General features: G+C 45.1%; 2 protein-coding genes across 3 annotated transcripts; both read left to right on the plus strand.

Moving 5' to 3' along the window:
- Positions 1-704: 704 nt before the first annotated feature.
- On the plus strand, positions 705-7338 carry si:ch73-233f7.1 (uncharacterized protein LOC100537710 homolog). 2 transcript variants are annotated; one of them, XM_038993930.1, is made up of 5 exons: positions 705-3023; positions 3114-3236; positions 6463-6521; positions 6659-6774; positions 6989-7338. In XM_038993930.1, exons 1-5 carry the CDS (start codon positions 705-707, stop codon positions 7336-7338), a joined length of 2967 nt encoding a protein of 988 aa, XP_038849858.1. The 2 variants fall into 2 exon arrangements, with proteins under 2 accessions (XP_038849858.1, XP_038849857.1); XM_038993929.1 differs by having other exon boundaries at positions 705-3236.
- Positions 7339-12784: 5446 nt separating this feature from the next.
- Positions 12785-15421, plus strand: LOC120047013 (protocadherin alpha-C2-like). The gene is made up of 2 exons (XM_038992559.1): positions 12785-15181; positions 15407-15421. The coding sequence occupies exons 1-2, from the start codon at positions 12785-12787 to the stop codon at positions 15419-15421; spliced, it is 2412 nt and encodes an 803-aa protein (XP_038848487.1).
- The last annotated feature ends 168 nt before the right edge of the window (positions 15422-15589 follow it).

Genomic DNA, 15589 nt, shown 5'->3' on the forward strand with positions numbered 1-15589 from the left:
CATGAAGAGCCTTTTAGTGGCTTTTATTTCCAACTCTGTGTCTATGTAAAAGTGTTTTCTTGAAAGGCCTGAAGAACACTGTGCAGTGCGAGACCTCTGAAACCTCCGTCAGCTGCGCAGCGCAGTAACTAGAAAACGACACCCTCGATGAAAAGCAATTAGCTATTAATCCAAATCCGCCCCTGATGTCTCGACTGAAAGCTACGCTGCTTTCGCGTCTCTAATCGCTCCGAGGAGCTGCACCAGAGAAAGGGTTAACCGTGCTACTGTAATTACAGTCGCTGCTCTCAGGTCTTCGTTCTCCAATACAGTGCTGCTCGCAACTACGGAACCCCTCCCTCTCCTTACACACACACCCCTCCCCAACAGCCCGATTGTCTAATAAACTGGAAATTCCGAGCGCGAGCCTCCCGCGCTCACACACTGCTGGTATTGCGCGCGGGGAGCACAACACATAGAGACGCTTAACTCCTCTCCTCCCTTCCAAGTTTACATTCTTGTTTTTATTATTCTAAAGAGCACTAATTTGATGAAAGTAGGCTACATTGTAAGTGCGTAAAGGAGCAACATGCTCTGAAGTGTTTGTTTTCTACAACAACTGGAAACGAATCCACGAATCATTTTATAAAGCGCATAATGTCAGTTACGGGTAAACTCATCCTGTGCTGTTTTCACGGTTGATGGTTTTCTTGGGAAGCGCTGAGATGGAGCACAGGCTCGCGAGCACGCGGTGGACACCGTTAACCGGGATGGTGGTGTGCCTTCTGGTGTGCGCGTGTGTGGTGGACCTGGTTCTGGCACAGATTCGGTACTCCATCCCCGAGGAGTTGGACCACGGGGCTTTTGTCGGTAATATCGCTGAGGACCTCGGTTTGGACGTGGCTAAACTGTCCGCCCGTCGCTTCCGGATTGTCTCCGGTGCCAAGAAACAGTACTTAGAGGTGAATCTGGAAAACGGTATTTTATTTGTTAACGAGAAGATCGACCGCGAGGAGCTGTGTGAACGGAACCCGACCTGCTTCTTACACTTGCAAGTGGTGATCGAGAATCCGTTAGAACTGTACAGAGTGGAGGTGGAGATTTTGGATGTGAACGACAACTCTCCCAGCTTCCCGTGGAGCGAGTTCAATCTGGAGATTACAGAGTCAGCGGCGCCCGGGTCCCGGTTCCCGTTGGAGAGCGCGCAGGACCAGGACGTGGGCACCAACTCGCTCCGATCCTACCAGCTGAGCTCCAACGAGCACTTTGTACTAAACATCCAGACACGTAATGACGGGAGCAAGTTTGCCGAGCTCGTGCTGGGGACCCCGCTGGACAGGGAGCAGCAGAAGACGCACGAGATGGTGCTCACAGCCGTGGACGGGGGGTCGCCAGAGCGTTCGGGCACGGCTCTCATCACCATCACGGTACTGGATGCCAACGACAACGTGCCAGTTTTCGACCGGTCTGTTTACCGGGCGAGCCTGGTAGAAAACGCACCGAGAGGGACTTTAGTGCTGAAGCTAAATGCCACTGATTTGGACGAGGGTGCGAACGGGGAGGTCTCATACGCGTTCAGTGGGCACGCACCCCTCAAAGTGCGCGAGCTGTTCAGCGTGGACCAGTATACGGGTGAGATCAGAGTGAAGGGGATTGTGGACTATGAGAAAGCGAGTGTTTATGAGCTGTATGTGCAGGCTAAAGACAGGGGTCCCTCAGCAGTGGCCGTGCACAGTAAGGTACTGGTGGATGTCTTAGATGTGAATGATAACGCGCCGGAAGTCATCCTCACCTCCGTGTCCACACCTGTCCAGGAAGACGCGCCACCGGGCACGGTGATAGCCGTTATAAGTGTCATGGACCGGGATTCGGGAGAGAACGGGAATGTGGACTGCCATATCCCCAGCAACGTCCCCTTCCAGCTCCACTCCTCTTTTAAGAACTACTACACTCTGGTGACTAGCGAGTTTCTCGACAGAGAAGCCGTCTCCGAGTACAACATCACCCTCACGGCCCGGGACCTGGGCTCCCCGTCTCTCTCCACTCGGAAAACCATCCTCGTCCAAGTGTCTGATATTAATGATAACCCCCCGCGCTTCGCACAGCCATCATACACCGTTTATGTGACCGAGAATAATGCCCCGGGCGCATTCATTTGCTCAGTCACTGCTTTCGACCCTGATTCTAATCAGAACGCCTATCTGTCCTATTCGATTCTAGAGGGTCAGATCCAGGGCATGCCCGTTTCCACTTACGTCTCCATCAACTCGGACAACGGAAACATTTACGCGCTGCGCTCCTTTGACTATGAGCAGCTAAGGAACTTTCAGATACGGGTGCAGGCGCAGGACGCCGGTTTCCCTCCGCTCAGCAGCAATGTCACGGTAAATGTGTTCGTTTTGGACCAGAATGATAATGCTCCGGTTATCGTGTCCCCATTGCCCAAGAACGGGACCGTGGCGACAGAGGTAGTCCCGAGGTCAGTGGATGCGGGGCACTTAGTCGCCAAGATCACTGCGCTAGATGCGGACGCAGGACAAAACTCGCGCCTCTCCTACCAGGTGCTCCAGGCTACGGACCCGGGGCTGTTCAGTGTCGCCCTCTACACGGGAGAAATAAGGACGATTCGCCGGTTCGTGGATAAGGACGCTACGAGGCAGAGAGTCGTCATCCTGGTCAAGGACAACGGGCAGCCGCCTCTCTCCGCCACCGTCTCTATCCTCCTCTCCGTGGTTGACAACGTGCCGGAGTCCCTGTCTGATTTCGGCGACCTCACTCTGAGCCCCCAGCCCCCCTCCAACCTCGCCCTCTACTTGATCGTGTCACTGAGCACCATCTCGCTAATCTTCCTGGTGGCTATTATCGTCCTGGCTGCGGTCAAGTGTTACAAGGACAGAGAGACCATCAGTGGGTATAACCTCCCCCCCTTCGCCTGCTGCTGTTGCGGGGGCTTCCAGCCAGAGCCGCCCCCGGAGGTGTTCAAGAAATCTAACCTAAACCTGCAGATCTCCACCGGGGCGAAGGTGCCCACCAACTGCATGGAGGTCAATGGCAACGGTACTCTGTCCCAAGCCTACTGTTATAAAGTATGTCTGACCCCCGAGTCAGCTAAGAGTGACTTTATGTTCCTGAAGCCGTGCAGCCCCATTAGCACCCCGAGGAACAACGAGGCAAAGGGGGCTGATAACTTGGCTTGGAGCGCGCACCACCGGAGCTCATCGGTGAACAACCATTCCGGAGCCACCACTCCAAATGAGGTAACGTGAGAGTAAATGTGTTGCCATTCAAATAATTGATTTTGATAATCATCAAGTACACGACATTCCACCTAATGAAGGTCAAATCATACATACGAGAGTGTAATATGTTTGACTGGACAGGAACGATATTCATATCAACGTAATATATCAGACTTGGTCAAACTTTCTCCTAATGCAACCAACACCTATTTAGTTTACATTTCTGTTGGTGTTTATATTTGACAAACCATAACCTTGATCATACAGTAATGGCAAGTGAGTAAATTAAAAGGAAGTGAAATAATTAGAGAGTGGATATTCTAGTCACAAAGGCTATGCGAGAAAGCTGAACACGCCACGGTATATTTTACGCCGAGCATGTGTCGTGGAGCGTATTTCTCTCCTCTCGCACACAGACCTGAACAGTCTGCCAGAGATATCCGTTTCACAGAGCAACGGAGAGGAATACACCTCAGTCGTGTTTTTTCTTCGACGCTTGTATTTCGATCCCTGGTCTATGTCTTGTTTCTAATCTATTTGCGCTGTCTATAATCCTCATTTGCCCATTGTTTGTTTATTTGTAAACATGTTTGAAATAATAGTGATTTGAGAAATCCCATAACGTTTGCATAATTGAGTATTGTGGGTACAATGTCATTGTCTGGTCTGTCTGCTGCTATGTGGTACGAGAGAGAGATATATATTCAGTCTATACTTTCCTATCAAAAACCACCAGTTTGAATTGATTTCTAGTAGCGTCTGCGAATTTCTACCGGGCTACAAGGTGAACGGCTGACAGACACGTAATGACGGGAGCAAGTTTGAAATAGAACCCCGCTTGTCTGGGCTGTAGTATTGTATCAACGACCGTTCTGGAGAATTCTGCACCTCTACTTCTTTTCATTCTAACGGTTTTGGGCCAATAACCCCACTAACTATGCCTCAAGGGCACAGACACGGCCGAGCCATTATACGACACACAATGCCTTGCATACGAAAGGGTGTCGCGTCCATTATTGATAAAAAATGCTAATAGATAATTTTGGGGGACGGGTGAAGGGGTCCAAGGACCAGGCTGGGACGTGGCGCGCCTGTAGAGTGCCCTGGCGTTGTCCTCGCGGAATGAGAGGAGAGAGAGATGTGGATCCTGTAACCCGGACTCAGGGCTAGACATAACATAGTTAACATCAATCTGGACTCAGGGATAGCCATAACATAGTAAATGTAAATAAGGGACACTCCAACTAGTATAATATGTACAGTTTCGTACGGTATGTATTAATTTGTGGATGTCCACCATCCATTTTGTATGATATGTTACGAATTAAATGTTGTATGATATGTTACGAATTACAATTGTACAATATGTTACAAATTTCAATTCCTATAAAATGTTATGAATTCAGAAAAACGTATGATATGTTACGAATCACAATTTGTTGTGGGAATTGGTAGCTAGGTGGCTAACGTTAGCTAGGTGGCTAACGTTAGCTAGGTGGCTAACGTTAGCTAAGCTAGGGTTTAGGGTTTAAGGTCAATGTTAGTAATTAGGTTAAAGGGTTAGGGTTATGCTAAGTAGTTGCTAATTAGCTAAAATGGTACGTGATGAGATCCGTACACGCAACCTTAGGATTGCTAAATGTTTGGTTATACACCTGCCCATCTACCCTGACCAGGCCCTTTATCTACTTCCCCAGAGTCAGATGAACTTGTCGATAACATTTGTATGTCACTGTGCTCAGTATGAAGGAAGCTCAAGGTAGTTTTCCAAGCCAATGCTAAACAGCGCTAGCACAATGACTGGAAGTCTATTGGAATTTGCTAGCATGTAACCATACCAAACGTAACATATCATACTAATTTGACTGTCCCAGATTTACCTTTACTATCTTACGTCTAGTCTATGAGACCAGGCTGGTAGACCCGTGTTCCGAGCAACTGTGAAGGATGGGGGAGGGAGAGAGAGGGGGAGGCGATGTCGACACGGCTGTTGCCGGAGTCACTAGATGGGACCGGCAGACCGTGAATGTGATGTGTGCGTATTGCCTATTGTCATCTCTATAATCTGGTACAATGTAGGCAGACAGTGTGACGGATAAAGGGACACACTTTTTTCCTGGAATATCTCCATCTCCGTGTAGACGAAGACTAAAAATGTCAGTCCCGTTCATAGCAAGAACACCTCTGGCCATATAAAGAGCTTGATTCTAGGTCATGATGATTGTTCTGCTGGCAGCTATGTCCCTCCAGGGGCTTGGTGTCCTTGATGACGTTAATTGGTACCCTTAAATCACCCCTGTGTTCCCCGAGAGTCATGTCGCGGATGAAAGCATAAAACCTCAAAGACTTACCAATTAAACAGTGGGATGGTTATATAGCCTAGTTGTCAGCCATAACAATGGTGTATGTAGGCCTGCATGTAGTGTAATTTCAGCAGGGTGATAAAAAAATGTTTTTCATAGATTGAAGGTGGAAAAGTGGAGTGGTCTGTGAAACAGAGTGATCAGCTGAGATGACCTATAGCGTGTAAAGCTGCAAGGACTGCACAACTTTTCCCGCTTCTCAGCAAGACAGTAATTCAAAGCATGTTCTCAGAGCATCAGAGTAATATGAACATAAAAAAATGATGCATAAAACCCACAGAACAATTACTTGTGTCATTTTCTTAATTTTCCTGAGTGGCACGGTTTCCTTTGAAGATGAAAATCGTGTTTTCGTTTCATCCCGCTGGGATTCTAATTGGGTTTTGTGTATGAATGTATTTTGAAAACCGATTCCAATAATACGCTTACGTCGCATTCTTCTTGTTAACAGCTCTAAGTCAATTAATAGAGCGTGGCATCCATAGGCTACTATGAGATTTATACCCGGAATAAATATCACTCCGCGGTGCCCGTCCCCTCCCCTGCTGTGCTGTGCTGCGGTGGATGAAAGCGAAATAATTGACAGGCAAGTCATTGCTTATGGCACGGCGCACTTCCTCACTGCGTTCTGAAATAAGGCCACAGGGTGGCAGTCAAGCTCCATGGAAAAATATATCCGGATATAATGAAGCCTATAATATGGAAATGAAAAAAAGTATACTATTGGATATGTATCACTATTCTTACATGTTTAACCGTCTCTTCGGCGAAGTCGTTGAACCAGTAGGCTATATTACTGCTGGGTGATTTCAGATCGGTTGTTTGGTGGTTTGTAAGACAGGACATGTTTTAAGATTGTATTTTCTCTCCTTTATCTGTAGCTCAAGCAACCAAACACAGACTGGACCCTCACAAAGAATCAGAACTCCTCTTTGAAAAGGTAACCGTTGCTTTTGACATTACACTTACCTCAGCATAACGGTCTTTGATATATACCTTATTAATGTTTGGCCGTTGTGTGTTCACGCCATAAAGCATTATGTGATCATATATGGTATGAATCTTTATCCTCTGTAGCTGTAACTCTATCAACATGGATGGCATTCTGATGAGGAAGGCCATGCATGCAGACCCAGAGAACTACATGACACCCATGACTGGCCAGTACTGGACCTGGGGCACCCACATGAGGGGTAGGTGAAGGCCTGGGCCTGAAACACACAGGCACACACACACACATCTAATGCCTCTCCCTGGATAATAGAAAACAGCCAATGAACAGGTGGCTAATGAGCACATAGGTGTACCACTTCTACGACGTACATGTGTGTGTGTTTTGTGATATCTGTCTCACCTTGATTTCAGTCATGCAGTATGTTAATTGACATAATCGCTCTACTTCCACAGACTACAAGATGTCTCCTCCTGCCACTGGGCCTCCTCCTCGCTCTTGGACCCCCCGGTGCACCCCTCCACCCCAGCAACAGCCCCAAACCCAGCAGCCTCCACTCCCCCCACACCCCCACCCTCATCCTCACCCTCACCCCCACCCACCTCCAGACTACCAGCATAACGTGTACATCCCGGGCACGCCGTCGGCCCTGTGCACCCTGAGGCCAGCAGCCACCCACCACCGCAGCGAGCTGGACGTCCACAACTCCTTCTCTACCTTTGGCAAGAAGAGACGCTTCATCCACAACTACGAGCCCCAGACAGACGCAGCAGCTGTCATCAACAATGACCTGTATAATGATTAATAATGGGATCCTGAGAGGAAATGAGTGAGTGGCCTCTGGTATGAATGAGCCCTATGTCTGCTAACATAGTAAACAGACTAAGGATTGAATGAAAATGAATGAATTAAATAAGTGTACAAATGCCCGGAATGAATGAATTAACTTTCAACCTCGATAATAAAGGAAAGAGGGAGATGGACTAATGTTGAGGAGATGGATCTAAGAAGAGTGATCTCGTTTTTATATCTGCCACTGTTGGCCATTGCTATTTTTGACACATTACTACCACATGTTTTCCACAGTCTGTTTTTCAATGGATTTGAGTCGTTTACCAGACGCTCTTATCCAAAGCGATTTTAAAGGAGCAATTAGGGTTAAGTGCCTTGCTCAACGGAACATCTGCAGATTTTTCACCTAGTCGGCTTGGGGATTTGAACCGGTGACATTTCGGTTACTGGCCCAATGCTCTTAACTGCTAGGCTACCTGTAGCCCAGTATGATAAATCATCATTATTAATTATTAGCATTATTATTTTGACAATCAGCGTGGATCAACAGTTTGACGAGAAACATCCAAATAGCCTAAGATTGGACAACGCTTTGCACATTGTTCTAAATATGAATTCTATTTTTGAATGTTTAAGAAAAGGAAAATAAATACAAATAACCAGGTTGCATTCATTCACCTGAAACGTTTGAAAATGTGTGGGTCTGTCAAGCAGATCTTGTGTGAATATATATGAATATAGCCTACTTGTAGATGCAAATTGTGATGCAGGTGATCCACAAAGACTTAAACAGTCAACTACCCAACACATATACTGTATATACATTTCTGAGAATAAAGTATTTTTTCTCATATGTGGTTTTCTTTCTTATATTATGGAGCCTATTACGCATTCTCTTGTCATCACCAGCTTTCCCCAAACAGGCCTAGAGGCAGTAAAGGTTTAATTCTAAGGCTGTATTAAATTGAGTGAGACACGTATTCAATGTTTAATCAGCTTGAGTCACACATCCACTTTAAAGTTCGGGAAATTGTTTTAGGGTAAAAAAGTTCCACGGCACACTAACTCCGGGGCAGGCTTTCTGCCACGGCAAGCTGTTTTCCGTGGCAAGGAATAAACATAGTCAAATGCTAACATATGCTAATTAGGCTGCTCGCATTTCCATTCGCCCGTAGAGAATAGTCGAGGTTCATTAACTGAACAAACAGAATCTCTCCTCGAAATATAATTTAATTAAAGACGGTGGGACTTGGACACAAGCCGCGGGCTAGGAGCTTCCGTTCCAAATGCCACACCTGGACGCGATATGCCGAACCTTCTGCCCACTCTCTCCATGCCCTTTTCCTTTTAATATCCCGGGGAATGAGTTCCGAATGTCAACAGATGAGGAGTCTATCGGCCGGATTCACGGGGGTAATTAGGTCGGCGCATGCCTCAGATTGAAAATAATTCTGTTAATAAGGAAACGGTCTCCATGGAGGCAAGACGCTTCTCGAACTGGAGTGTAACCCTCTCTCTTCCTGGGGAGGAGGAGAGCCATGGGACGGTATAGCAGGGCTAGAGTTCGTTAGTTCACCTAAACATCACTTAAATAAAGGTGATATAGTACGTGGAGCTATTGTATCGGCTTAAAAATGGAGTCATACCATTTTTCACATGCTCTAAAATATGAAGGTGTGTCTATGAATATTAACCATAGCATGTTATAACATGGTATAGAGTTTGGTACATTCCATGGCATGGATTTATCTGCAGCAGTGTTGTGTTCCATAGGATCCCTGACCAAAAAGGTTAATATCATCACCATAATTACTATAGTGCAGGGTTCCCTAACTGGTGGTTTTAATTGCCCCTCCATGTTTTCTGAGCAAAAAATATATGTATTTCTTATTTTTATTTGTTATTATTGGACATAAAAGACTGTAAAAAAAGAAAGGAGATCAGCTCCAAGTGATTTTAATTTGAGATATCTGTTCCCAACTACTCCCATGCATAAGAAACACGTGATCGTATACAAATGAAAGCAAGGTTTGAAATGATTATGTTTTAGTCAAATATTATATCTGTTTGGGATTCTTGCGGTCAATTTGCCGTCGGAAGATTTGTCATTATGTTCGGTCTGCGGCTGAATCTAGTTGATGAAGCCTGCTATAGAGGCTGTTATGCCCTTTCCCTTCAGTATCCAGTGTAGACGCCAGTGCTCCCATATAAGCCTTCTCCCACTGCCTCTGACCTTTGACCTTATTGAAGCCTAGTAAAGGCTCTATATCCTAACCTCAGAGGGAGCCTCCGTGTCTCATCACTAGAGAACGGGATGACCATGTGTGTACCCCATGCAGCTCTGTGATCCATGGGGCGTATTCTGCAGGTTTATCCCCATACTCATCTCTTCCCCAACCTTTCTTACCTCCCTCTCTAATCCCATACATTCTCCTCCAAGTCGGCTTCTCCCTTTCGCTAGATCAATGAAACACAGAGAGGGACACATTAGTTAGGTAAGCAAAAGACTTATATAAAGTCAATGTAAATGAATAAACACTCTTAATTAAAATCATGTCCAGAACACCATGGCCTAGATATGTATTATTATGAGATAGTACAGGGATAATGGAGACCCTTAGAGAACTGAATGAAAAACCAACCCTATCACAGTGCATGACCGATGTGACCAGGCATGGCCTAGTATAGATCTACTGTAGATCTGTAGTACATGTAGTCTGCCTGCTGGATCTCCACCAGGGGGCACCATTAAGTCACAAACAGAGGGAGAGAGATGGAAAAGCTTCTTTGCGTTTCAAAACAAGTAAAGTAAAGTACTCACTTAACAAAACTATTTCACCGTGCTACACTTTCAACATGATGGAATAGATCACATAAAAAAGGGCACTAACACTCAGAAAGCATGCATGGAAGAAGCAGACAAGAAAGCACATAAGACTTAGTTGTGTTTTAGAAATGACCGCTAGTTTAGTTGATATTAGCACACACGTGTTGGTATTGGTTTGAGAGAAGAGATATCAGTTTGGGGATTAAGTGGCTTCCTGGTCATCTGTAGAGGTCATACGTTGGCTCTGGTTCATCAGTGGCTTCCTGGTCATCTGTAGAGGTCGTGCGTGGGCTCTGGTTCATCAGCATGTGACCTGTAATGAAAAAAAAGAACACAGAATACACCAAAGTCCCGCCTACTTCCTGGTGCAAGTTAAAAAAAAAATGTAAAAGTATAAGTATAAGGGGATATCGGTGAACATGTGCCGTGGTCAAGTCGACGACGGCTCCAGTGCAATGAGTCGAGCTTTCTCAGGTGTTCAAAAGTGCACATCTGACCAAAGAGCCTAATGCTTCCTTTGGTAGTTCTGTATGAAGCGACATTTACAGGGATGGTAAAAACAGCTTGAATATCATAACAACATCAGGGGAACGGGGCAGAACGGAACGGTGAATCAAATGCAGCAGTTCTACAACATCTTTAATTGAGCCTCTCGTTCTCCTTCATGCAAAATTCCACCCCAAAACGACCCGTTGGTTTTTGTTCTCATTAGTCCATTGTTGACGTAATCCCTAAAAACGTTTTGCTTGTCAGCGATCAAGTTTTAAAGATATGTCACTTTGAAAATACAGAAATCCTCCCCATATGATGGATGCCTTTTGCGTCACGGGAAAATGTCCGTATTGGATTTAATTTGATTTCATGAAATGTACCTTGAATATTGCATCTCATTTGTGTAGGCTATTAGTCAGACAGAACCCGCGGAGTACTCTGAATTTAGTCTCAAGCCGACTACTTTTCCCCTCATTGTTAGGCTGTTTGATATGTAATGTGAATTAACAGTTTATAAATAGCAACTAAATAGCAACTAAATACGGTTAAAAAATATATATATATAAATAGTAAACTGCATAATGAAAAAATCCCTACTAAATTAGTGTTTGGAGGGTGGACTGACTGTGTTATTTTGTATTAATAGACTGGTTTTACGCACAACAACTTTGTATCCAAGCTGGGAGAGAGCGCGTACAATCTGCAATGTTTGAATTTCCAACTTTAATTACTGAACAAGTAATTACATGATTGCCACTAGCCAGCACTCTAAATGGCAGCATTGCAACACCTTGTATAGCTTCGTGAAATGTTAGGCTTAACATGAGAAAATGACGACCAAATAGACCTACCAATAAAAATGTATACCTTAGCAAAAGCAAAGATATACACAACCTGGCATCAAAGAAAGCCTATCATCGATTCGATAGGCATGGAGCCGTATAGACATGCAGCAGCTTTTCAGCACCATGGACAGCGATCGTTATGGTCTCTACTTTGTGAGTGGCTGTCTGGCTGTCACATTCGATTTTTTTATTAAGGTGGGGGGCGGTAGAGGGGGGGACGAACACCAACCTTGCAGGGGTCCAGAGAAACTGCATTATGCCAGTAGGTCATTTAAGATAAACAGTATGTCAAATGATATTCCTATTCGCGGATTAATTTACCTTTACCCAATGCCTTTTTATGAAGGTTTTCTATTACGAAAATGTTTTGCAATCGAAAACCTTCATCAAAGGCATCGGGTAGAAGTAAATTAATCCATGAATACTAATTTAATTTTACATATATCTTAGATGACCACGTCTTCATGAAATTGATTATATAAACTAGAAGCCTATTCAAAAACAGTACGGGATTTACACCAGGAATTAGGCGGGACTTTCATAGGGTATACAGAGGCAGTTAGGAATGTAAGAGACAGCTGCATACACGACATTACAGTCAAGACTATTCATTCATTGTATGTTCAAATAAACTGTTAGTAATTTTAGTGTTTTTCAACCATTCAGGCCTGCTATATTTGGCCTTCTAAACGTTTAGATTGAAATTAATAAAGACGCTTGGTTAGAGTGATATGCAGGCGCTGTCCACTGGCGAGGGCCTGAAATCCCTGCCAACGGTCTATTGTTGTGTCAAGTTCGGTTACTAAACAGCAAAACTGTATTTTATTCATATTTTTCGCGGGTGATGTCATAATCATTGAGTAGAGGTCAGAGAATTCGAAAAGTTGGATTTGGCGCTACATTTGATTCACTGCTAGCCCATTTGTGTACATGCCCTTCATACTTAGTAATGTGAATATCAATAGCATACTTAGCAATCAGCATACTTAGCAGAATCACATCAACCAGTGTGGCCTCTCTCCCAGCCTGACTCTCCTCCTGCGTTAACCACGCGGTGTCACTGTTCACCAGTAAATGTCTCAGCTCTGTTCAGAGGGAGCCATGACATTCTCGTCCAGCCCTGCTGCAGAACAGACCTGTTTCAGCCGAAACAAATATGCCTCTTTATTTTATAACAACGATAATGCTCTGAACAACTGGTTGCTACACAGGATTTTTGTACACTCATAGCAGCCGAGTGTAATAGCAGCCGAGTGTATAAGGAGTCTATTTCTGGCTGGAATTCAACGTTCAGGATGCGTCGGGAAAAAAGGTGTTTCTCGGCTGTCTTTGTTTTTTGTACGTTATGGAGCAGCACTTTGTCCGTGACTCGGTACTCCATACCCGAGGAGATGGAGAGGGGGTCCGTCGTGGCCAATTTAGCCGCAGATTTGGGTCTGGAGGTTGGAGTTCTGGCTCACCGCGAGGTAAAACTTGAAATGTTCCAAGAAAGCAATAAATATCTGGATGTCAACAAAAAGACAGGGGAGCTCTACATTGTTGAAAAGATGGACAGAGAATACCTCTGCCCATCGAAAACCGCAACAACATGTTTTGTTAAACTAGACGTTATCATTGAAAGTCCCTTGCGCATTTTCAATATCGAGTTGGAAATCAAAGATATCAATGATAATGCTCCTCATTTTCGTAGAGACAGGGTAGAGCTTGATGTTTCAGAATCGGCTACCCCGGGTGAGAGATTCTCCTTACCAAATGCCGTGGACCCAGATGGTGGTATAAACACTGTAAAAATGTACAAACTCAGTGAAAGCGAACATTTCACAATCGAAATTCAGACTGGGAGTGATGGTACTAAATACGTTGACATGGTTTTGACAAAGGCTTTAGACCGAGAGGAGCACGCCGTTCATCATCTAATATTGACCGCTGTAGATGGCGGGGTCCCCGCGCGCTCCGGTACAGCTAATATCATTGTTAGGGTGCTAGATACAAACGACAACGCCCCTCGATTCGACCACCCGGTTTATTCCGTTAATATGACAGAGAACTCCCCGATTAGAACGCTAGTAATGAAGCTTAACGCCACAGATTTAGATGAGGGCCCAAATGCAGAAATCAAGTATTCATTCACACTTTACACATCAGAGAAAACACAAGACGTCTTTGCACTAAATCCAAACACAGGAGAGATAACAGTGAAGGGCACTATTGATTATGAAGACATGAAGTTTTACGAGATGCATGTTGAGGCTAAGGACAAAGGACAGCATCCCCTATTGGGGCAGTGTAAAGTTGTGGTGCGCGTTACAGATATGAACGACAACTATCCCGATATCACCGTTAAATCTTATAAGAGCACAGTTAATGAGAATATTCCCGTGGGGACAGTCATAGCTATCGTAGGTATAAGCGATAGGGACACAGGTGACAATGGCAAAGTGAGCCTATCTATAAACCAAAACCTGCCATTTGTTTTGAACAAGTCCTCTGACGTCGTTTATGAGCTCAAAGTCTCAGAGCCATTAGACCGTGAGCAAGTGCCAGAATATGACATCACACTCGTTGTGACCGATGGAGGATCGCCCCCCTTGTCTGATAATGAAACGATAACTTTACATCTATTGGATGTCAATGATAACGGGCCACTCTTCCCTCAGTCGTTCTACACTATTCCGGTTATGGAGAATAACGCACCTGGGGCCTTGCTAAGTTCCCTCACTGCGTTTGATCCAGACCTCCATGAAAACCAGTATCTAGTTTATTTCATCATAGAGAAGGAGATAGTGAACACCTCCATGTCAATGCTGTTCTCCATCAATCCGGAGAACGGTAATCTTTACGCACTAAAGACGTTTGACTATGAGATAGAGAAGGAGTTCCTTTTCCACATCGAGGCCAGAGACTCTGGTGTTCCTCCGCTCAGCAGTAACGTGACTGTCCACATCATTATTGTGGACCAGAACGACAATCCCCCGGTCATAGTGTCTCCGTGGCGCGCGCACGGCTCTGTGGTGGAGGAGAAGATCCCCAGATCCACCGATAAAGGATCCCTGGTCTCCAAGGTGATAGCCATAGACACGGACTCGGTCCAGAACTCTCGGATTACATACCAGTTTCTACAGGTTACTGACGCCACCCTATTCAGTCTGGACCAATACAACGGAGAGATACGTACTATGAGAATGTTCAGTTACAGAGATCCGCGTCATCAACGGCTGGTTGTCATCGCCAAGGACAACGGGGATCCTGCTCTCTCTGCTACAGTTACCATAAAGCTCTCAACAGTGGAGACTGCTGTTAAAGCCTACTCTGACATGACGGAAGTGCCTCTAGAATATGACATATTTTCAGATTTAAACCTGTATTTGGTGATCGGCCTGGGCTCGGTGTCCTTTTTGTTATTGATCACCATATTGGTCACCTGTGTGCTGAAGTGTCAGAAACCAATGCCAAGTAAAGCGGCTCCTCCCAGTAGGAACAGCGTGATCAGCGAGAGGAATTCGACCATTGCAGATTCCACCCTGGTCTCCAACGATGCCTACTGGTACAGTCTGTTTCTAGCGGAGACGAGGAAAGGAAAGCTGGTAGTCAGACAGCCTGTGCCAAAGGCGGGTTCCAGATACATCGTGTCCAGTCTACCAAGGAGCACGGGCCTGACAGAGACCAGCGACTCAGCGGCCTCTACTTTGCAGGTAATACTAAACTCTTCATTTCAGATATTTAAACAGTTGTTTTAATGTAGTCTTTTGTCCGTGTATGACTCTTTACAAATGCACCTTGTGCTTAAACGTCTATACATGTATTTTATTATTAAATGGAAGATACTTCATGTAATATTTGTGTTGTGGAGAAATAAACAGGCAGGAGACGGGAATACAGTTAGTTTTCGTTTAGTCAAAACCTCTCGTGCTCTACAGCCCCGGGCACAATAGTGCGCATGTGCATTTCCTATTAGGTGTAGTAACGTAACACTGTCGTAATACATCACCGCTTAGTAACAGCATAGTAACTAATATAAACAGATGTAGATCCCAGATACTACACTTCAGTGCTTATAAAATAATACTCAATCTCTATACCATAGGTCTACGAAAACCTTT

The sequence above is a fragment of the Salvelinus namaycush genome, chromosome 5, assembly GCF_016432855.1.
Source record: "Salvelinus namaycush isolate Seneca chromosome 5, SaNama_1.0, whole genome shotgun sequence".
Lineage (NCBI taxonomy): Eukaryota > Metazoa > Chordata > Actinopteri > Salmoniformes > Salmonidae > Salvelinus > Salvelinus namaycush.